Raw genomic sequence first — 23,459 nt, 5'->3', positions numbered from 1 at the left:
AATTAAGAATGTTCAAGAAAATGTTCCAATTGAAGTGGGTCAAAAAACACATAGGGCTCCTTATATCAAGCCGCACTAGCGGGGTTAACACGTGCAACTTTTCATCACGCGTTAACCCCTGCGCTGGCCAAAAACTACCGCCTGCTCAAGAGGCGGTAGCGGCTAGTGCAGCTGGCAGTTTAGCGTGCGCTATTATGCGCGTTAAACCGCTAGCACGGCATGATAAAAGGAGACCATAATCCTTATTCTGAAATGTTACTAAACATTTACATGGATATTTCAAGAAAAATGTGGCTCCAGATTCCACCACCCTAAACTTAAGAGCCAAAAAGGCCTTTCGTCTAAGTTGTGTCAACCTCGCCACATCTGGAAATATTTGAATTCTAGCACCTCAGAACTTTGCTTGTCTATTCTGAAAATATAATTTCCGCAAACATCTGAAAATCTGGCTTTTCTCAAAAAATGTAAGTCTCCCTCCAAATTAGGAATCAAGGAAACTCTTATATCTTGGCATCCCAAGTCCTCTAAATTTTCTTCACACTTCTACCTCTAACCCTCTGTTGTAGTTCCTTCCTATTTCTCCTACTGTAAACCGCGTCGAGCTCTACGAACGTGGAGATGATGCGGTATACAAACCTAAGGATTAGATTAGATTAGATTATCAATACCTTATCACTTTCATCGATACATGAAACTAAGAGAGTTGCCCTGGTTTGTATTGTGTCCTGTGAATCTTCCAAAAATTCTGTCACATTTACATCAATAGAAGCCAACTGGTCTAATCCTTGCTCTACTGTGATTTTTTGTTTCATAGGAATATAGTAAAATGATGAAATAGGTATTGATTCTGAATCAGTCAACCCTAATATTTCCCTGAGATACTTACGAAAAATGATCTCAGGGGATATCAAATGTGTTTCAGGAAAATTAATTAATCACAAGTTCCGGGCCCTTGTGGCATTTTCCATTATTTCTAATTTAACTTGTATAGAGTGAGAATCTTTCATAGCTGACCATGGAAACAGCCTGTAGTTTTTTGACTACTTCTTTTGAAAATTCTTGAGATTGAGTTATGACTGATTTCAGCATTTTCTCCATCCTAATATTAATTTGCCACAAGTCATTTAAGGACACTTCCTGTTTATTCTCTTCAGAGCTTTCCAGACCTTCAGCTAATAAAGTAACTTGAAGCATTTTTGTATAAGATACACTCTGAACGATCTGAGGCTCTGAGGCTTCGCTAGAAGCACTGGGACCAACTTCGGGATCCAGTTCCACACGAACTTCAGGAGGGGCAGGAGGAGTTCTTTCTGGAGAGCTAAGTGAGGCTCCAGATATTTGATCCACTTTCTTAGTCTGGATAGTATTTGTCACAGAAAAAGTTAAATGTTTATCCATTGGGACGGAGGAGACTGGGGTTGAAACTCTATTTTTAGCTTTGCGTTTCCCCATAGGAAAAAAGACAATGTCAAATTACAGAAATAAATCAAAGGGGAAACACAAATCTCACTAACCTCACTCCAATTGCCTCCAATTGGCTCCAAGGGGCTTGCCCTAAAGGGCGCACCTTAGGGCACGCCCCTTTGGCCACGCCCTGTGGCCACATGTCACAGAGGCTGCAGTGTTTTATGTCCGATGACAGGGGCCTCCCTGATGATATAGGTGGCCTTCTCAGTGCCTGCCCAAATTGTGGCACTTTGGAGCTGTAAAACGCTGTGAGACAGGAAGAGCAGCAAGTAATAATCACAGTCCCCCACTCTCCTTCACCAGACACCTTCCACAGTGTATTCTCTCCCCTTCTTTTTCTTTTCTTAACCTTTTGGAAATGAGGTTTAGTATGCAATAGATATATATTTTCATGTGCATTGCTTGAGCAATGCATCATTAAATATTTTTTTCTATTATTAGCAAATAAGAGGCCTTTTTAGCCAAAAAAATAGAAGGTTTAGTATGCAATATATATATATATATATTTGCATGTGCTTTGCTTAAGTAATGCATTATTAAACATATTTTGACCTTACTATCAACCTGGAGTCCTCTTTAGCCCCAAAATAAAAGCCCCGTTCACCTATATATAGACGCATCCAGAGCGCCTAAGGGACACCTACATCAAGCCCACCTAACTTGCGCCCAACTAAAGCCCAAAAGACCTAGTTTAACGGCTGAGTGCGTGGCGCAGTGGTTAGAGCTACAACCTTAGCATCCTGACATTGTTGGCTCAAATCCACCACTGCTCACTACTTCCAGATGTTTGCTGCTAATGGGTGTCAGTAAGTTGGATATTTTATATAGAAATTATTTCTCATTAAACCTTTTACTTATGGATGGGGAAAACCAGAAAGTGCAGGTCACAGGGCAGAAACACATTCATGTCAAATCTGTACAAGTCTCAGCAACCTTAGTCATCTTCACTCTTCTTGTGCAAAAGTGAGATTGTAAGACTCAGAGGTGAAGGTGAGAAATATGTAGAAGCTGATAAAGAAAAGGCTGAATTGCTTAACAAATATTTCTGTTCTGCGTTCATGGCTGAAGTGCCGGGAGCAGGACCACAGAAGACAAACATGAATAGGGATTGTGGAGTGGTAGACCAGGATTGATTTTCAGAGGGTTATATTCGTGAGCTAAAATAAAAGAGCACAAAACGATAGGGCCGGATGGTGTACATCCGAGGGTTCTGAAGGAACTTAGGGAAGTTATGGTGGTTCCGCTGAGTGACCTTTTCAATGAATCTCTAGAGTTGGGAGTGGTACTGGAGGACTGGAAAGGGCAGATGTGGTCAATCTCCACAGAAGTGGAAGTAAGGAAGAAGTAGTGAATTACAAGCCGGTAATTCTGACTTCTGTGGTAAGCAAATTAATGGAAACACTTTTAAAACAGAGAATGGTGAAGTTTATGGAGTCCTGTGGATTACAAGACCAGAGGCAACATGGATTCACTAGAGGTAGGTCTTGTCAGACAAATCTGATCATTTTCTTTGACTGGGTGAACAGAGAATTGGATAGAGGGAGTGCTCTACATGTAGTGTATTTACATTTTAGCAAAGCCTTTGACAGTGTTCCACACAGACGTCTAATAAATAAACTGAGTGCTCTCGGGATGGGTCCCAAAGAGACGGGCTGCGTCAAGAACTGGTTGAATGGAAGACAACAGAGGGAAGTGATCAATGGCGATAACTCTGAGGAAAGGGATACCAGTGGTGTGCCTCAAGGTTCTGTTCTTGGCCCTGTTCTTTTTAACATTTTTATAAACGATATTGCTGAAGGGCTGTCGGGTAAGATTTACCTCTTTGCAGATGATACCAAATTCTGCAATATAGTAGACACCCAGGATAGTGTGAATAACATGAAGAAAGACCTGGCGAAGCTTGAAGAATGATCTGAAATTTAGCAGCTAAAATTTAATGCTAAGAAATACAAGGTCATGCATTTGACCTGCAAAAATCCAAGGGAATGGTACAGTTTACGGGATGAAGAACTTATGTGTACGACAGAAGAGCGGGGCTTGGGTGTGATTGTATGTGATAATCTTAAGGTGGTCGAAAAGGTGACAGCGAAAGCTAGAAGAATGCTAGAGTGTATAGGGAGAGGTATGGCCAGTAAGAAAATAGAGGTATTGATGCCCCTATATAAGACTCTGGTGAGACCTCATTTAGAATATTGTGTACAATTCTGGAGGCCGCACCTTCAAAAAGATATAAAAAGGATGGAGTCAGTCAAGAGAAAGGCTACTAAAATGATGCGTGGTCTTCATCAATCTGTATACTTTGGAGGAAAGGCCAGAGAGGGGAGATATGATAGAGACGTTTAAATACGGTGTAAATGCACATGAGTCGAGTCTCTTTCATTTGAAAGGAAGCTCTGGAATGAGAAGGCATAGGATGAAGTTAAGAGGTGAAAGGCTCAGGAGTAATCTAAGGAAATTCTTTTTTACAGAAAGGGTGGTAGATGCATGGAACAGTCTCCTGGTAGAGGTGGTGGAGACAGAGACTGTGATTTCAAGAAAGCCTGGGATAGGCAAGTGGGATCTCTTAGAGAAAGAGGTAATGGTTACAGAGGATGGGCAGACTGGATGGGCCATTTGGCCTTTATCTGCCATCGTGTTTCTATGTTTTTTCCACTGTACTTTTAAGTATTATAAAATGCATTTATTTTTATACTTTTATTTAAGTACAGTACTTTGATCAATACTGCCAATCTCTCTCTTACAAGTATGCCTCCACTATCTTGTCTCTCCACCTTCTAAACTCCTTAAGATGATGTTACTGTCAGTTTGTTAATCTCCAGCACCACCTGCTCCTCCCCCCACTTCTGTGGAAGAGAGTTGCCGGCACCACTTCTGAGAAATGTGTTCTGTTTTCTGCAGCACTACGTGATGGACTAACTCCTGGCCTGTTCTGACAGTTCCATAATTAACGTGCAGGAATCAAGACCTGAAGCAGCTCAAACTCATGAAGACCTACGATAACAAAAGAGCTGTAATGGATGCGCCACCCAGCGTAGGCTAGGGAGAGTATTTTCTAGGGGAATAGAGGGTCAAGGGTTACCATTGGCTCTTTGATCTTATAAAGATCACTAGTGTAGGTGGCGTACAGATTTAGAAGCCAGGCCACTATCTCCATTCGCAAAGATATCATCTCCTTGTGACTATGATACAGCATCCACTCAAAAATGGCCACACTGGACATTTTTGGTCTCATCATAGGATATCTGTAGTGAGTCAAACTAAACCGCTATTGTATATAGCAACAGTGCATTGAATACTGAAAGATGTGGTTTTTGCACATCCTTTCCAATGAATGAGCCATGAGATACTAAAGCACACGGAAACATTTGCAGTTGCTCGTCGTTGGACTTTGTCTGGCTGGGGAGTCCAAGGACCTGATTAGTAATTACTAACATTTCCCATGGAAACAAAAGGGGAAACTCCTTTTATACATCTGACCTTAAGGGTTGTAGCCAACATTTCTACCACCGGCACAGAGGAGGTAGTTCTTTAACCTCGGTGCTCACGTATATTTATGTATTTAAAACAATTGTATTCTGCTTTTAGCCAAAGTGGCTCACAATTAACATACACAATATTTGAGTACATGAAAAAGCTTAAAATTCACACCATAGAATAGAATAGAAACATGATGGCAGATAAAGGCCAAATAGCCCATCTAGTCTGCCCATCTGCAGTAACTATTATCTCTTTCTCTCTCCGAGAGATCTCTCCGAGAGATCTCTATCCCAGGCCCTTTTGAATTCAGACACAGACTCTGTCTCCACCACTGTGATCAGCTCAGCGGCCCGATTTGGAACTTATACCTGTTTTGGCTTGGTCTATAAGTATAAGTTCTGTCTGGCAACCTGTCAAAGTGTTTTGGTTATGGCTGCCGGACGACTCAGTCTAGGTCAACCCACATCCCTCCCACCTCCCACCCTATCCATTCCTCCAAAAATGTCCCTTTTCGCTCTAAGCGTACAGAGGCAGGGTAAAGACCTAAGTTGGTTTTAGATACATCTAAAACCAGTTTTGATTATCGGTACTTTGCCAATCTGTCATTTTGATTGTCCAAGTACAGTATAATTTCATTATAACGGACTTCAAGGGACCTGGAAAAACGGTCCATTATATCCAGGGTCCGTTATATCCAGAGTTGCATTTTTTAAAAACTTTATTTAGGTCAACTTGAAACAATGTTCAATCAATGAACAACAGTCACTGCACAACCATATCAGCAACATCAAGAACAAAACTCAGCAAAACATTGGTATAGCACGAAATGATTGCAAAACCAGAACACTAAAAAAGATATTCTAACGCATTATTTCGTACTGTACTGGAAAGAAAAATACTCTATCATTTTCTTCTGGGCTGCATTTTGATACTATATCATTGACATGCCACGCGCCTTATAGGCAGAGCCTGCATGTCCGTTATAGCCTAAGAAAACTACAGATAACAGCGGCTCTGGGCACCAAATTGGTTGTCCGTTATATCCGAAAGTCCGTTATATGCGAGTACGCTATATGCAATGATTTTCTGTATGTTTATAATGGCGCACAGCCGGGACCAGCGGACCTCGTCCGCTATAGGCGAGCTCCCGTTATAAGCGAGTTGGTTATAATGAGATTATACTGTACTGACTTAGGCCGCTTTTTGGATGGTTTTTAAAAAAATATTATGAACCCCTTAGGCTCCCTTTTACAAAGCCGCTCAAAGGAATTCTACGAGTTCTGGAGTATTTACCTTGCCAGCCCGCTATAGGAACTTCTGTTAAACACAATATGGTACTTTGTATGTCTAAATGCTTTGAAAATGAGCCCCTCTGTCTACTAGTGCTGACAAAACTTGGGAATACCTGTTAAAGGACAGCGTCACCCTATGATAAAATTCATCTTTTGAAATCTATTGAGAGTGACTTCTAATGGTTTCATTTTTTTCCCCCTCAAACCAATGCAACGTTTGTGAATTCCCTTCAAACCACCTCACACCTCTCCCAGAGCCACATGAGAGGGATTGAAAAGAATACCATGAGTCCCGATGCAGATATTTTCCCCCACCTATTAAATCTGATTTAAATGTTATACTCTGTCTTCCATTTCCTGAGACCGTATGTTCATGATTTTATTTATTTTCTCACTTGTATTTATTTAAACAAATATTTTTTACAAGTAATTTTAATGTGCTTGGCTTAATTCCCACAAACAGATACGTCAGAGCAGTAACAATAAAATAAGGTACACATTCGTACAATACATAAAGAAACATCATCAGAAAATAAAATATGAAATACATAATAAAATAAATTACAGCTTTAAAATAAAAATGTGTTAACAAATTATACGAGGACGAACAACATATAATATAATGATTAAAAATGTTGTGTGATCCTGGCATCGAGATCCCCCCCCCCTCTTCAAACCCAGCATGCATCCAAAAGGAGGGAGGAAAAAGCCCTGGACCAGCATAGAACCAAAAGATGCAAATCAAAACTGCTTTTGATACTTTCACTGACAAAAAACTCCCTCACAGGGTCTCAGCGTGGCTGTACTTTTCAAGGCTATATTGTTTGTTCCCCTGATGAGCCAAACATTGGTGAAACAAGGTTGCTTGTTGGGAAGATTGGAGAAGACGTGACAGCATTGGAGCTCAAGTCATCTTTTGTCAGCTAAGTCCTTGAACGTGCCTCCAGGTGACTTTGTCCTTTTCTAAACCTGAGCTGTTCTGTGAGGGAGTTTTTTTTTTCCAGTGAAAGTATTTAAAACAGTTTTGATTTGTACCTTTTGGTTCTATATCGCTACATTAGTCTGAGGCTTTTTCTCCCTCTTTTTGGGTGCATGCTGGGTTTGAAGAGAGGGATACCTCGGTGTCACAATCACACCACATTTTGAATTATTAGATGAGCTTTAAAATAAAACCATCCATCCAGCCACATTCCTCAATAAGTGCAAACTAATTCCAAGGAACCCATAAATCAAGTGAGAACCATATTAAAAAAACATGATTTAATGTGTTTCCTGAACTGTCAATGGTCCAAAACACATCTAACTACATTTGGCAATGAATTCCACAGTCTATGAGCTATAACAGAGAATGCTCTGTTTTCTTACGCCTAACCCCAGGAATATCCAACAATTCAGACTATGAGGAAGATTGCAGCATTCTAACAAGGCGATAACGGTACACCTGCTTAGTCAAATGTGCTGAGGCTAACCTATGGAGTATGTTAGACTAACGCTAGGTTTTACTAAGCCACAGTAGAGCTTTCTACTGCGGCTCAGAATGCTACTTGCTCCAACACGGCTCCGACACTCATAGAACTCCTATGAGCGTCGGAGCATTTAGTGCTCTGGGCCACAGTACAAACCTCTACTGTGGCACAGAACAAGGAGCTCTAAAGTATCTTAATGAACTGGTAATCAATGGAGCTCATAAATTAGGGGGAGGAGTGGATTCCAAGATTTCAACCTCCCCCCCTCCCAACACACACACACTGTTTGAGGTACTGTGTTCTGAATGCTTTGTAATTTTTACAGTGTATGCGAGGCCTTGTTTGTTTGTTTTTTCTGTATGTGACTAAATATTGCTTATTGCAATTATACCATTAATGAATAATACTTAAAAATGGTACTTCCTTCAAGAACAGTAGGGCCTGATAAATAGTCTTCCAAAAAAAAAGGGGGTAGAGGCCTGAAGGGGTCCAAACAACAATTTTATTAAATAATGTTAGAAGAGCTCTCAATGTCCAGTGCAAAGCTACAACTCAACACGGGGCCATGTTTCAGCACTTAGAAGCCTGCATCAGGAGTCATAATCTTATGGTAAATGCACAGTCATACAAATATTAAGTGAGGTTGCACAATCTTGAAAACACAAACAGGCACAAACTTTCATGGCTATAATATCAAACACTATTGTCACCACATAATGGCATTCTATGCAGGAAAGCTTAAGGTTACCAGCTGCTGGGAAGGGGCATCCGTACATGTGCGGATGTTGGCTGGGGGTGGGGAACTGGGAAGTCCTGGGGGTGTGGCCATGGGCCCGGATTTTCCTTTGGGGAACATATGGTAACCCTAAGGAAAGCAGTAGCGTAGTGAGAGAGGTTGGTGCCCGGGGCGGTGGCGTGTGGAATCGCCACATTATGTGCTCCCAATCTTCCCTACCGCACCATGCCTCTTGAAATGTTTGCTGGTGTGAGCAGCATCTTCCACCTGCTGCTCACCCTGGCCTCAGCTCTCTTCTGACTTCATGTTCTGGTCCTATGACCAGGAAGTGATGTCAGAAGGGACCTGAGGTCGGTGCGAGCAGCAAATGGAAGATGCTGCTCGTGCTGGCAAACATTTAAATCTAATCTAATCTAATCTCCATTTGTGAGTCGCACATACCTATACAGGCTCAAGGTGACAGATCAAAGAGGAAGGGGAGAGTAGCAGGGGAAGGGGGCATGGAGAAACATAGAGAGGGGTCTAAAAGAAGGGGGTGCTATACAGAAATTGAGACAGTTAGTTGTCAAAGAGGTGAGTCGTCAGGTTTTTTCTGAATGCAGTGTAGTTTGTCTCTTTCCTGATTTCAAGAGGTACGCAGGGAGGGGTGGAGAGGAGGAGAGGCTCTGGCACCTCCCACAAAGATAGCACCTGAGGTTGTCCACCCCTGCCCCTCCCCCTCCCCCTTACTATGCCACCGCAGAAAAGGATGCCATTGGGTTGTAACAACAGTGTGTGATATTACAGCCACAAAAGTTTGTGCCTGTTTGCGTTTTCAAGATTGTGTGCTCTCACTTAATATTTATATGATTGTGCATTTACCTGATGCAGGCTTCTAAGTGCCAAAACACAGACCCTTGTTGAGTTGTAGCTTTGGGCTGGACATTGAGAGCTCTTCTAACCTAGTATTTAATTCAATTGTTGTTTGGACCTCTTCAGGCCCTTTTCTTGGAAGACCATTTATGAGGCCTTACTTTTCCTGACCGGTTTACCACTATGGGATCTGCTACTTTCCTTTTTTTTTTTTTTTTTACTTTCTCCAACATAGCCATACTTTCTGTAGTTTTGAAAATGAGCCCCAGACTAAATAAAGTGCATGCATGTAGACAGAGCACATGGTATATAAATCAATAATTCTGTAAAACTCTATTCACTCCAGCAGCAACAGGGCAAAAAACACAGAAACTCGCTGCTTCGACTGTGCCCTGCTAATTTGAAGTTCAAGTACAAGTTCTAGGTTTATTTGTTGGTACCATAACTAAAATGTGCCGGTCAAAAACACACCGACAATCCTGCAGTGACATTTGCGTGCAGGACATATGCGTGCTGCCGCTTCCGCCACTTTCAAGAGTTACTGTTAGTGCTATGAGAGGGGGCGTGGGGGGATTTACATGTCCTTGCACTCCTGTTGGGGGGAGGATTGGGGGAAATCCCCCTACACTGAAAACTCCCTGAAAATTCCCAAAGAAAGGAGAACAGGAGTTTTCAGTGTAATGGGGGGGATTCCCCCCCAACGGGAGCATGAGGACTTCTAAATGTAGTGGGGGGTTCCCACACACACCCTCACAGCGGTAACAGGAACCCTTGAAAGTGGCGGAACTGGCAGTACGCATATGTCCTGCACGCAAATGTCGCTGCGTGATTGTCGGTGCACTTTTGACCGGCGCGCTTTTGACGGGTCGCCTTATTTGCTATTCCACCTACGGGTAAGCCATCTAGGCAGTTTACAGTAAAGCAATATTATCCAATATTTTGCAAGAAAGAAACTGAAGTTGCAAATTAATTCCTATCATCAGTGCAGTGCAACACAAAGATATGTCTAGGTCCTCGGCCTTTGAGATACCAAAGAGGCAGGAAGCATCATCTCTCATCTTCAGCCACTCTTGGGCTGGTGCGTCTTCTGCAGGGTGACCAGGGAACAGCTGGATAAAAGGAGCCAAAGGGCATCGTCAAGTTATCCAGCCTTTTCAGCGCCTCCTTTCCAAGAGGATGCAACATCCATGAGCTTTAAAAGTCAATGTATCACTGCGATGTTGATGGCAGATACTCTGTTTAGCGCAGCTGACTCCAAATGCAGAGTGAAAATAAATAAATAAATCAATACCCAAACGATGAAATCTACTTCAAGGGTCCACATTCTGTCAGCAGTGCTGGAAATATAGGCCAGGGTTTTACAGGCCTACATTTCCGGCACCTAGGGTCCTTCCTGAATCGTGGCTGGCATCGCCTAGTGATGCTGAAGCCCAGCACTGCTCCTAAACACATCCATTTCTGGGCTTCAACATCACTAAGCGACACTAGGCACCGGAGGCCACCTAGCATCACTTACTTTTTTTTCACTAATCTCTTTTATTCATTTAAAACCCAATGTCTCGACGTACATGTTTCGGCCAACAAGGCCTGCCTCAGGAGTCTTGAGAGTCTTAGAGAAAATGTTCTATCCACAAATGCTAAAAGATTTCCAAGTCGCTGAAATTACATTTAATCTTCTAGCTTAACAATACAGGAGCCCAAAAAGTCCGCGTGGCGTTCAAAGTCAAGTCTCCTGTATTGTTATAATAGAAGATTAAATGTAATTTCAGCGACTTGGAAATCTTTTAGCATTTGTGGATAAAACATTTTCTCTAAGACTCTCAAGACTCCTGAGGCAGGCCTTGTTGGCCGAAACATGTACATTGGGTTTTAAATGAATAAAAGAGATTTGTGAAATATATCCATCTCTGAAGTTTATCAACACAATGAGGTCTACCATTTTCTCTGTCAGTGCTCCATCTCTTTGGAATAATATTCCGGTCCACTTACGGGAAGAATCAACTCTTCACCATTTTAAAACAAAATTAAAAACATTTCTTTTTCTTGATGCCTTCGAGACCTAAATGCCCTTTTTAGGGCTACATAGTTTTATTCTACTTTTTGATACCCTCCCTTTTGTTCCTTCCCTATATGTTCTATTTCTTACTTGATAAATTGTAGTTCTATCCTTCTTCCCTTTTTTGTTCCTGTTTGTTTTTGTATTGTTTTTAAATGTTTTAAATAATGATTATTGTTTTAAAGGATGTATAGTTACCCCATATATGTTTTTAACATAATGTTCACCGCCTAGACGGCCGATTGGGCGGTTTGTAAAATTTTTTAATAAACTTGAAACTTGAAACATTGAGTCCACCAGTCTTAATTGGACAACTCCACCTTTTGCTTTGTGACGTCGGACTTGTGGAAGTGCTTCTCCTGTTGTATACTTTTGCAACCAATTGTCACACCATTTAGAACCAATTAAAACTGTTAAGTTAGTCACCGATAGGCCGCAATCTAGGCGCCTGCTGGCGAGTAACCTTCAGCGACTTTTTTGAGAATCTGGGCCACCGAGCAGAAAATCCATCTTTCTACAGACAGCAAGAGCACAAATGGCTGGCAAACCTCAGCTGATTCACTTCTATTTCCTCAAAGAAACACATCTGCTGATCCTCGCCTTTTACGCCGTCTTTAAAATAGTCCAGGATCAGTTTTCTGTCTTTTGCTTTGACTCTTCGATTGAGGTCCAGGATGACACTGAGATGTTCCTTCCTTTTAAAAGATTGCCAAGAATTACTATAGAGCACAAAGAAAAGGGAAAGAAACCCCACGTAAAGTCAAATGCCAAAAGAACAAATGAGGAGTGGGATAGACTACGTCAACCTTGGGATAGACAATCTTTATTTATAGAAATCAGCTTACAAATATAATACATATAAAAATCACATAAAAAGTGCTGTAGACAATGACCCATTGTCTACAGGACTTTTGGGCATTGTCTACAGCACTTTTTATACTTGGGGCTCCTTTTACTAAGGTGCGCTAGCGTTTTTAGCGCACATAGGAAATTACCGCATGCTACACCGCGCACTATGCTTCTAGAACTAACGCCAGCTCAATGCTGGCGTTAAGGTCTAGAGCGTGGGGCAATGTAGCACGCGCTATTCCGCGGGTTAAAGCCCTAGCGCACCTTAGTAAAAGGAGCCCTTGGACTTTTTATGTGATTTTATATGTATTATATTTGTAAGTTGATTTCTACGAATAAAGATCATCTATCCCAAGGTTGACTAAACTAAACTAAACTAAACTAAACCTTAAGTTTATATACCGCATCATCTCCACGGATGTTGTGGAGCTCGGCACAATTTACAAGAACTTAAAATATAGGAAGAGAAGGAAAAAAAAGGTTTACATGAACTTATATATAGAAGAGAAGAGTAAGGGGGGATAGAATTACATTTTAGTGAAAAGCCAGGTTTTTAGTTGCTTGCGGAATAATTGGAGGGAGCCCATGTTCCGCAGTGGGGTAGTAAGGTCGTTCCAAAGACCTGTGATTCTGAAGAGAAGGGATTTTCCCACTTTGCCTGCATAGCGAATACCGTGTAGAGAGGGGAAGGATAATTTATACCTTTGGGTGGGTCTGGTAGAGTCAGGACTTGAGGAGTTAAAAGATAGTGGGATTAAGGGAGGAAGGATGCCGTGAATGATCTTAAAAGCCAGGCAGGAGCATTTGAAATGGATTCTGGAAATCACTGGGAGCCAGTGAAGTTTGGCTAGGAGTGGGGAGACATGGTCAGACTTGCGTTTTGCAAAGATCAACTTGGCTGCAGTATTCTGGATTAGCTGGAGTCTTTGAAGACTTTTTTTTGATAGGCTTAAGTAGATGGCATTGCAGTAGTCTATCCCAAGAATTATTATAGACCAATAATGAGGATGCACAGAATTACCTCCCTAAAGAGGGATCCAACCCAATTCTCCACTATGCTACAGGGCACAGCCTGAGCCATGGAGCTGGCCCCAGCTTCTGTTCTTTTCTTAGACAAATATTTAAGTTTTGTCCTCATGGCTCAGAACACATTGGGGGGGGGCAATACTTAAAAATGCATATATTTAGGTCTAGATTTAGTAAACTGCACCCAAATTTGGGTGCTAGAAAATAAATGCATGCTGAGTGCAAATCTATAAATGGTGCCCCGAGATGGGTGCCATTTAGAGAATAATGCATAGCCCCGGGGTCTGTGCCCAACTACGAGTCCGAGGATTTACACTAACTGATACCTGGTGTAAACCCTCGTGCACAAGATAGGCACGGTTCCCCCCCCCCAAATTCCACAATACTACATGCAACAGGGCTCCCAACGGCCAATTCCCAGGTGCTGAGGAGGTCTTGTAGATCATCTGTATATTACTCCCAGCATTCTTTGGGGTGACTCTGCAGCCTATCCTACTTCTTGGTTCGCCAGGGGTGACTATTACAGCTGATAATTTAAGACTAATCTAAACTAAACTAAACCTTGGGTTTATATACCGCACCATCTGGTTTACTAAGGTTTTTCCCCTGTGATATGAAAAAAAGTTTAAAAATAAAGCTTAATAAATCATCTCTTAGAGCCCTACATTTAAAACTATTCAGGAGCCTTTTCACTATTCTGCTTTTCGCATATTGAGCTGCATGTGATCTAACATGGTGCATCCTCACTTGGTACATTAGTGAGGACTCACCATTTAGTATAACTCTTATGCTGAACAATAAGCAACATTTCACAGCTAAAGCAGCAGTGCCTCTTATCATACAGCCAACATGCAATAGCAAGTAAAGGGCACAGACGCGTTAAAACGTGTGATATGCATAGTTATACAAACGAATGACTTTCGTACCTCAAATCAGAATGATTTGATATAAAGAAGACTGCTTCCACTTTCATGGCTTCGCAATCAGTAACTCCAAGAAGGTATACAATGGAAGTGAGAGGATTGCCCAGGGCAGCAGCATCGGGATTCTAGCATGGTACAAAAGAAAGGCGGAATTTAGAGCAGAAGACATGAGAAGGCAGCGAGGTGCAAGTGCTTCAAGCATGGAGCTGGAGGCCCTTTCCCATTCCTGCTCTCGCTGATAGTACAGTATTCAAAATGTCATCATCAATGTAATTCCCCATAATTAGGGTTACCAGATTTTATTCTGATAAAACCCGGACACGTGGCCCTAAGCACCGCCCTAAATTTCTGTATTCTCTGTTGAGCATTCTGATGTAGCAAAATTATGATTGGTGCTGTTTAGACTGGGTTGTCTGAGTGACTCAGGCCTCAGTGATCGTGCATAGATAGTGGATAAATCTTCTGTTTCTCGCATGCATAGCACATATGGCACCATTTTTTAAAAAAATCTAGGCTATGCCAACAGCGAAAACACTCACCAAGTGTCCTTGAAAAATATCTTGGATCTTCTTGCCATCCTGGTCAATCTTAAAAGTGATGTCGAGTACGTCCACCGATTTCAATTTCCTAGCAGATTTCAGAAAGGCTCGAAGGTACTCCACAACAACTCTGTGATGAGCAAATGTTATAAGTTTCTGTGGAAAGAAAAAAAAAAAGCAAAATCTCGGCAGGCGTTCTTATTAGTGAAGGGCACGTTATTATATTTTCATTTAGTTGGAATATGAAATGGTCCTTCTCAGAACTTCACACCAGTTGGGAAGAAGCAATGACGTATGATTTTAATTGCCCATCATTCTAGGGCTTCGTGTTATTTAATTTTGTTTTTCTAGATATATAGGTATTTTTTCATTGTTGTTAATGTTATGACCCACTTTAGATTGTAAATAAATAAATTTACAGGGCCACTTAGAAAATCACTCATATTATTAATATTATTATATCTACATCTCTTGCCACGCTATTTACCCTCATTTCTGTGGTTTGCTTTCTTTACAGAAAAGGATGCAGCAACACCTGGATCATTTCACAGTATTCCTGTAACTTGGAAGGGCATAGAAAACTTGAAATTATACATGGAATTAATTTTGAAGCCCAGGTTATCAATAGGGTTCACGCTGGAAAATGTTCATTTTGGTTTTCATTTCTTGTTCTTTTTTATGTTTGTTCACTTTTCCTTGTCTTTTTTCACAACTAAGCACAGTTTTTAAGAAGAGAACATCAGTATTCTGGTATAGCATGGTCTTGCATGGCACCCCTTATTCCATCTACCTAAATTGTACCATTAGTCTCCTCCAGATAGCCCCACCCTCTTATTCCACCTGTGGCCCCATCAGTATTGCTTTTCAAAATGTATTTATTTAATTAATGAAAAATGTTTATACTGTCTAGTTTCCATAAAATTGAACATTCATAATTACATTTCAATAACTTAGAACTGGGCTGGTACTATGATGTTATAAATATACCTTAGGGCCTGAGTATTTATTTTTGGGAGAGATTTCTTTTATGATATTTTAATAACTTAGAACTAACAGATTTCCACTCATTCCCAAGAGAAAACCAATAAACTTCATTCACTCCCTCCATACAGTCTATTCACAACATAAATGATCATAAAGCTGTCAACCTGTAGACTTTTTTAAAGTGTACGATGAAGGAAAGCGGAGACTGACACCCTTATGAAAGACGTTGTCTTTTTGAACGCACTATTTGGCTTACTGATGAAATATTGAAACGTGGCACGTCGAGGCCAAAGAACATTGCTCAGCACATAAGTTTCAGTTTAGATATTTTGATGCTTTGCACAATAGTATTTCAGTAAATTTTGAGGGTAAAGCAATGATTAGGTGGTGAGGTTTTTTTGGGGAACAAGTTCCCCTTTTTTCTCCATGTCTCTGAACATAAACTTCTAATTAGACAATTGTTATAGTTGCATTCAGTGTGATCTTTTAACGTTTTTTATTTTTTGAATTCTTTCCTCCATATTTTGTTTTTTAACCTGTAGACTTCAGCAACCAATGCAGGAAATACTTATTTCATAAAAATGAGACAAAATGATACCAGCCGAACTGGGAAAGCTGCTGCTTATCCCTGGTATCGGTAGCTTGGAATCTTGCTACTCTTTGGGATTTCTGCCAGGTACTTGTGACCTGGATCAGCCACTGTTGGAAGCAGGATACTGGGCTAGATCATTGGGCTGATCCAACCCAATATGGCTATTATGAGCTGAAGACAACACCTTTCAAAGAACAACCGATATTCCAACATGGCACAGGCCTCAGACCAGCCAGTCTGGAATCCAGCATCAGTAGGTCAAAAGGGGGAAAGGGATTGAGACTTATATACCGCCTTTATGTAGTTATACAACCACACTCAAAGCATTGTACATATAGGTACTTCAAGCATTTTCCCCTATCTATCCCAGTGGGCTCACAATCTATCTAATGTATAAAAATGCAAAAAGTGACCAAGAATATCTCCTGTCCCATTTTGACAATTTTAAATGCTCAGACGGTGTAAAAGCCTTAAGGACCGAGGGGGATTTAGTTTCCAAGTTTGGGTGGATAGAGGGAGATAGGTCCAGACAGGAGGGCCTTTTATGATTCAATGGCAAATAAAAAGGAATGGAATTTTGTTCTTTTTTTTCTTTTCATTTTGTTTTGAATAAAAAAGGAAATAAAAGTAGAAATCTCATACAGTTTTCCTGTTTGACTTCAAATAAAAGCACATCCCTGGTTAACAATCAGAACTAAAGAGGCTTTTTCCTTACCTCATAACTTTCAGTTGTACTCCCCTCAAATTCTGTCAGTCTTTGATTTAAATATTTTAGAGCATCATCAAAATCATCAGCTTCATTCCAGAAATGATTCTTTAGTGCTTTCTAAGTGGGAAAAGGGAAACTCCGTCAGAACATTGGTTTGAAATTTGAACGCTCTTCTGGAGTCTGTCATAGGGGAAAACACCCTCCAGGGATTCAAGACAAAGTTAGACAGGTTCCTACTGAACAAGGACGTATGCTGGTAGGACTAGTCTTAGGGCACTGGTCTTTGACCAAAGGGCCGCTGCGTGAGCGGACGGCTGGGCATGATGGATCACTGGTCTGACCCAGCAGCGGCAATTCTTATGTTCTTATGTAAAAACATTGCAAGGTCAGAACAGGAAAGGGATGTCACTCCACTTCAAATTCCAGACCTTGTTCTTTTCATTTTGCTGCCCCATACACCTGGAATAAATTACCTAAGTCCATCCACCACGTCCCTTCCCTTGTTCAAAAGTAGACTGAAAACCTGCCTTTTTCAGACAGCCTTCAACTCATAACCCTACTCCTCTCTGCCTTCTGCTTACCACCCTAGCCAGCAGCCTAACCATCCCCTCTAACGGCAACCCCTACCCTGGCATCCTGTTTGTCTGTCTTGATTGTTTAGATTGTAAGCTCATTAGAGCAGGGACTGTCTCCTTTGTGACTCTGTACAGTGCTGTGTACATCTGGTAGCGCTCTAGAAAGACTCAATAGTAGTAGTCATAGTAGTAGAGAACAAAAACGAAAGACTGAACAGCTACCAAATTTCCCTTATTAGGCTGGAAACTCCTGGTCTTCTGATTTAGCTACTGCACATCTGCTGGTAAAGCCCATTTCTAGTTTCTGTGCCTCTGTTTGCAGCCACATGGAGCATGCATGGAGAAAGAAAAACCCAGGATGGTTCTTGCCATCAACCTGTGCATATGCACTATTGCCCGCAGTCTTTCGCCTCCTACTGCTCTCTCATCTGTCAGGGTTGGGGGTTACCCGAGAGAGACTGCAGTCAGGGAGAGAGTATGTGCCGACTGCAGTTTGTGTGAGTTACTCGGTGGGGGGGAAGGGGTGAGGACTGAATTTCTGGGGGTAAGGCCCAGAAGAGGGTGAGATGAGGAAAAGTTATTGCAGGGGGTAGCGGTTAGGAGTATTGCAAGCCTACTGGAACACATAGGGGAAAATGCTTGAGTACCGATAGACGGTATATAACTAATAAACTGAAGAAGGAGAGGGATGAATTACTGGTAGAATAAAGACTAAAGAGGGATGAGGGATAAATTGCTCAGAAAGTGAAGGTGAGGGATGAGTTGCTAAAGAGGGTGAGGGCTGAACTGCTGAGAGAGACAAGCTGAGGAATAAGTTATTTGGGGGGTGGCTGAAGAAGGTGAAGGTTGAATTACTGGTGGATTTATTTATTTATTTCATTTTATCCCGTTCTCCCCAACGAGCTCAGAACGGGTTACAGGATAACATGCGTAAAATACAGTCAGAACAGGTTACACTTATTCACATTTACAATATAATGTGTTCATCCTAACTAACATACACAGTGAATCTCGCTCCAATATTCTTGAGCTGCTTCAACCAGGCTTTCGCCCTCTCCACTCTACAGAAACTGCCCTTGCTAAAGTCTCTAATGACCTGCTCCTGGCCCAATCCAATGGACTCTACTATATCCTCATTCTTCTCGATCTGTCTGCTGCCTCCCTTCTCTCTTTTGGCACCGTAGGAACAGGCTGCCTGAATCAATACGTCGTGCCCCCTCCCTATCAGCGTTCACATCCAAGCTAAAGGCCCGCTTTTATGAATCTGTTTTCAATTCTTAACTGAATAAAACAAGGGAAACAAAACCACAAACTCAAATACACAGAATCAGAATGGAATTGTCCCAATCAGAATGGTGCGCACCAATAAAGTGTCTTTCAACTCATCTGATAATTCAAATGCCTTTATTCATCCAAAGTCTCATAAATTCATCCAATGACTCGACATGTCCATGTTTCGGCCTAGCCGGCCTGCCTCAGGAGTCTTCAGAGTCTTCAGCGGGTGTATCAGAAAACATAATATATGAAGATGCACACACCCTAATAGCGGCTGCTAAATCAGAACTCGTAGAGCAGTGCTCAAACACCGGATCACATACCGAACGATCTTTCATGCATATTCACTGTGGATAACCTGAAAACCTGACTGACAAAGTGGGTACTCCAGAACCGAGTGGAGAAACACTGTTTTATAGAATGGCCCTGACAGTGACTGAATGCCACGGCCGCGGTTTTTAAACAATGCAATAACCACCGACCTTGAATGCTGACACGGCTGTATCAGCCGGAGTGGCAACTGCAGTGTCCTGAACAAACGATTATTGAAGGAAGCTGACTGGAGAATAAACTGGAAAATACATCGTTTTCAGTGCAAAAGAAGAATGTGAATGGCCACCGAATAATTTCACTCATTTCTAAAGTACCTTAAATGCTGAAGATAGTGTTTGCAGAAAACATTTCCTTCCTTGGTCTTCTGCCTCATTTATTGATTTTTCCATGTTCAGATTTAAGTCCTGAGGAGCGGAGCACAACTGTACAAGTTTGTGGCATGTAGCTCTGTAAAAAGCAGGAAAAATAACAGGACATGATAATCAGTCTCTCTAAATGAGTATCAACAATGCCGCTGCCTAATGCCCACATTGAAAGGTGTATTGGAAATGATGAACTTCCACATGGCTGTGTGGTTTGGCGAGTTATTTCTGCAGTCTTATTGGGTTGATCATATGACCAGAATTTTTTAGTCTGTCTTGGACAGAGATTCAGAGCAGAGGAATGTCTAATAGTTAAAGCAGCAGGCTGGGAAATGGATTTGGATCAGAAAATCACTCTTCACTCAGATTAGCAATTACTCTAGACTTGTTTGCGAAAGTATGAATATGTACCATATTTGGCCCTAGAAGATCAGGTAGCATCTGTAGACAAGAAAGAATAGCACAAGGTGGAAATATATTTATTATAGGATAGTAATAATTATTGGCAAACAAGCATACAAGATACTAAGGATTATACAAAATAGAGATCTGTAAATATACTGTATATTCTGTTACAGAACAACTAATGATTGTTTCCTGAGAAGAGATTACAAAAGCAGTAAATATATACAGTACTAGATTCATATATAACGTGACCATACATCCCATTTTGAATGGGACCATCCCGTTTTTAGGTAGCCTATCCCGTTGTCCCCAAGACGTTATCAGAAGGAGAGCAACCCACTGTAATAATTTCAAAAAAGGCACAGTGCCTTCCCACCCACTCACCCCCCAACGTCAATTCTGACGTCGGAGAGGAAGTTCTGGGCCAGCCAATCACTGCCTGGTTGGCCCAGAACTTCCTCTCCAACTTCAGAATTGATGTGATCCATTTGCTCAGTGGTATAGCAAGGGTGAGTGATGCCTGGGGCAATGAGACCCCCTGCTCCTTTCCGACCCCCCTCTGACGTGCATGTGCCCTCTTCCCCCGCACCTCTTTCATTTTCCTGCCGCGAGCAGCATCACAAACTTGCTGCCCACGTTGTGTCAGCTCTCGCCCTGACATCACTTCTTAGGTGAGGGACCCGGTCATGACATCAGAGAGAGCCGACACCGGCGCGGGCAGCAAGTTTGCTTTCCTCGTAGATGGTGTGTTTCCTGCTTGTCAGCTGATCCCGGCTTGTGCCAAACCCTGGGTCCCTACTCAAGTCATGCTTAGTTTACTGGTGAAGTTGTGATGTTGGTGAGCCTTACAAATACAGCTCCTGAAGACGCCAGGTGGCGAAACACAGTCTTGTGTTGAGCTGAATGCTTTATGAATTGAAGAACAGGACCATCATGAGGACAGAGAGGCCTGCAGATTGTGTTTAAGAAACTGTGATTTTCATGTGCTAGACTGTTGTGCAACTCTCAGTTTGAAGTCTCTCTAACTAGATGATCAATTATCTAATGAACTCATGAACTAACCAAGATCCAGTTTTGGATAAAAGTAATCACAATGACTGTGTGTGTAGTATGTGTGTGAAAGTTGGGAAGTGAGTGTGAGTGTGAGTGATGGGAATTAGGATCACTGACTAAATTATTCTGATATTTATTAATAAATTAAGTATTGGTAAGTTGTAAAAGTACTGTAATCACTGGCGTACCTAGCATATGTGACACCCGGGGCCCATCATTTTTTGACACACACACCCCCCCCCCATCTGTACGAAAAACATGATTTTTAGTAACAAGCCACACGTCACACATGAGTACCTAGGAAAAGGCAGCATCTTACATATGCAGTGAGCAGTACAATATCAATACACCCATTGTAAAACTAAACAAGCCAGACCAGTACAGATCAATCCTACACCGTCAATCCTAACAAAAAACCATGTCTTTCGAACACACAGAACACTGAAAACACCGTCTAGTATGGAATATGTCATCACAAATTAACCCCTCCCCCTTTTACAAAACTGTAGTGTGGATTTTAGCCATGTTGGTAACAGCTCTGACGCTCATAGAATTCTGAGCATCAGAGCTGCTACCACCATGGCTGGCACCAAAAAACGCTCCACAGTTTTGTAAAAGAGGGGATAAAATAGAAATACATAGACAAAGGTTAAATTGAACCAGTAAGAAGCTGGACTCTGCATACAGTGCACCACAGAAACAGTGACACATGTCTCCTACAGCAATAAATAAATAGAAATTTTTTTTCTACCTTTGTCTTCTGTGGTTTCTGCTTTCCTCATCTTCTTGTAACTCTCTTCCTTCCATCCACTGTCTGCCGTCTCTCTTCCCCTATATGGCATCTTCTCTCCTTCTATGCTCCTTTCAGAAACTGTATGCCTCCCCCTTCCACCTCTCCTTTCACCCCCATTGGTCTGGCATCTCTCTCCTCTCCTTCCCTCTCCCACACCTCTCCTCTGCAATCCCTTTCCCTTTTTTCCCTCATTTTCCTTTTCAATTTATTTTCTGCATCTGTCTAGATTACGTTCTTACTACCCTCTCATCAATGTCCTTTTTTACTGTCTACCTAAAGCTTGCCACCTCTTTCCCTCACCCCTCCAGTGTTTCCCTAACTCAATCCTTTTCTCCCCATCATGTGCCCTCCTTTTATTTATCCCTTCCTTCCATCATGTACCCTCTTTCTCCAACCCTTCCATCTAGTACCTTCTCCTCTCTCTGTCCACTTCCATCCAGCGTCTGCTCCCCTCTTTTTCTCCTCCCATTTCCTTCCTGCATTTGCTCCCTTATCTCTCCCATCTTCCCATCTGCACTTCCATCCAGCATAGGCTCCCCGCTACCATCCAATGTCTGCCCTTTCTCTCACCATCCACCCCTCTTCAATCAGCATCTGCCCCCTTTCTCTCCCTCCAATATCCTTCCCCCTTATGTCTCTCCCCTTTCTCTGTACATCAATTCTATCAGCACCACCCTTCCATACCACCCTGCCCCCTTTCTTTCCCTCCACCACTCTTCCATTCCAGCAATCCTGCTCCTTTCTCTCCCTTCATGCAGCAAGGTCCCACAATGATTGTAGCTGCCGGCTGCCAGTCCACCCCACTCCGATGTACTTGCTCTGGAGCGGACTCAGCAGCCGCATGCTAGAAGGTCCCGCGATGACTCGTCTGCTGACTCTGCTCCAGAAGAAGTAAGTTACGTCAGAGGGGGGTGGACCCAGCAGACGCAGGAAGTTGTGGCAAAGTCCCGCAATGACTGCGTCTGCCAGGTCCACCCCCTCCGACGTAACAGAGCCGGCAGACGAGTCAGCACGAGACCTTCCTGCACCTCAGCACAGCTGCCGACTCTGCTGCAGAGAAAGTAAGTCAGAGGTAATGTGACCATTTATTTTTTTCATCAAAAGGGGACATCTATTAATTGACTGTGTTTCCTTTCTTTCATATCTTTCTTTCTGCACTCAGGCCCAACAATTGTCCCTTTCTATTCCCTCCCTCCTTCCTTCCCATGTCCTTAGTGCCCCCAGTGCCTCCTTCCCGTGTCCTTAGTGCCCCCAGTGCTTCCTTCCTGTCCATAGTGCCCCCAGTGCCTCCGTCCTGTGTTCTTAGTGCCCCCAGTGCCTCCGTCCTGTGTCCTTAGTGCCCCCAATGCCTTCCTTCGTCTTTCTGCGGTTGCGCGAAGGGGGCGTTCTGTTGGAGTTTGGAAACAATGTATGTAGGGGTTATGTTGTGGAATCTTTCGTGAGCAATTCCTAGAGCTTTGAAGATGCAGCGTTTCCGAATAGGTAGCCAATGTTCTGCTTGGAGAGCTGGAGATGTGCGGTCACGGTAGTTGAGGCATTATAGGAGTTGGATTGCTGGTACATTTGAAGCTTTTGTTGCTGTTCTTTTTCTTTGGCTTTTTGCTATGATATTCCATCTCTGTTACTGTGGCGATATAGCTGCAAGTCTCTACAGTCCAGACTCTTCATGCCCCCTCCATGTGCAAGGGAGGCAAG

The 23,459-nt window shown here is 42.3% G+C and overlaps 1 protein-coding gene across 6 annotated transcripts in view; it reads right to left on the bottom strand.

Annotated features, from left to right (window-relative positions):
• Positions 1 to 11,467: 11,467 nt before the first annotated feature.
• LOC117363463 overlaps positions 11,468 to 23,459 on the bottom strand; it is a 138,935-nt gene continuing 126,943 nt past the window's right edge. For 5 of the 6 annotated variants that reach the window (XM_033951223.1, XM_033951225.1, XM_033951226.1 and 2 more), the window contains 5 exons: positions 19,466 to 19,598; positions 16,975 to 17,085; positions 14,684 to 14,839; positions 14,148 to 14,269; positions 11,468 to 12,041 (listed from right to left, as the gene is read on the bottom strand). In XM_033951223.1, coding sequence (XP_033807114.1) covers positions 11,861 to 12,041; positions 14,148 to 14,269; positions 14,684 to 14,839; positions 16,975 to 17,085; positions 19,466 to 19,598 — 703 coding nt within the window. In that variant the 3' untranslated portion in view covers positions 11,468 to 11,860. The remainder of the gene's footprint in view (positions 12,042 to 14,147; positions 14,270 to 14,683; positions 14,840 to 16,974; positions 17,086 to 19,465; positions 19,599 to 23,459) is intronic. The other variant, XM_033951222.1, reaches the window with a different exon arrangement.

The sequence above is a fragment of the Geotrypetes seraphini genome, chromosome 7 (genome assembly GCF_902459505.1).
Source record: "Geotrypetes seraphini chromosome 7, aGeoSer1.1, whole genome shotgun sequence".
Taxonomy (NCBI): domain Eukaryota; kingdom Metazoa; phylum Chordata; class Amphibia; order Gymnophiona; family Dermophiidae; genus Geotrypetes; species Geotrypetes seraphini.
This window is presented reverse-complemented; position numbering and strand designations above follow the sequence as displayed.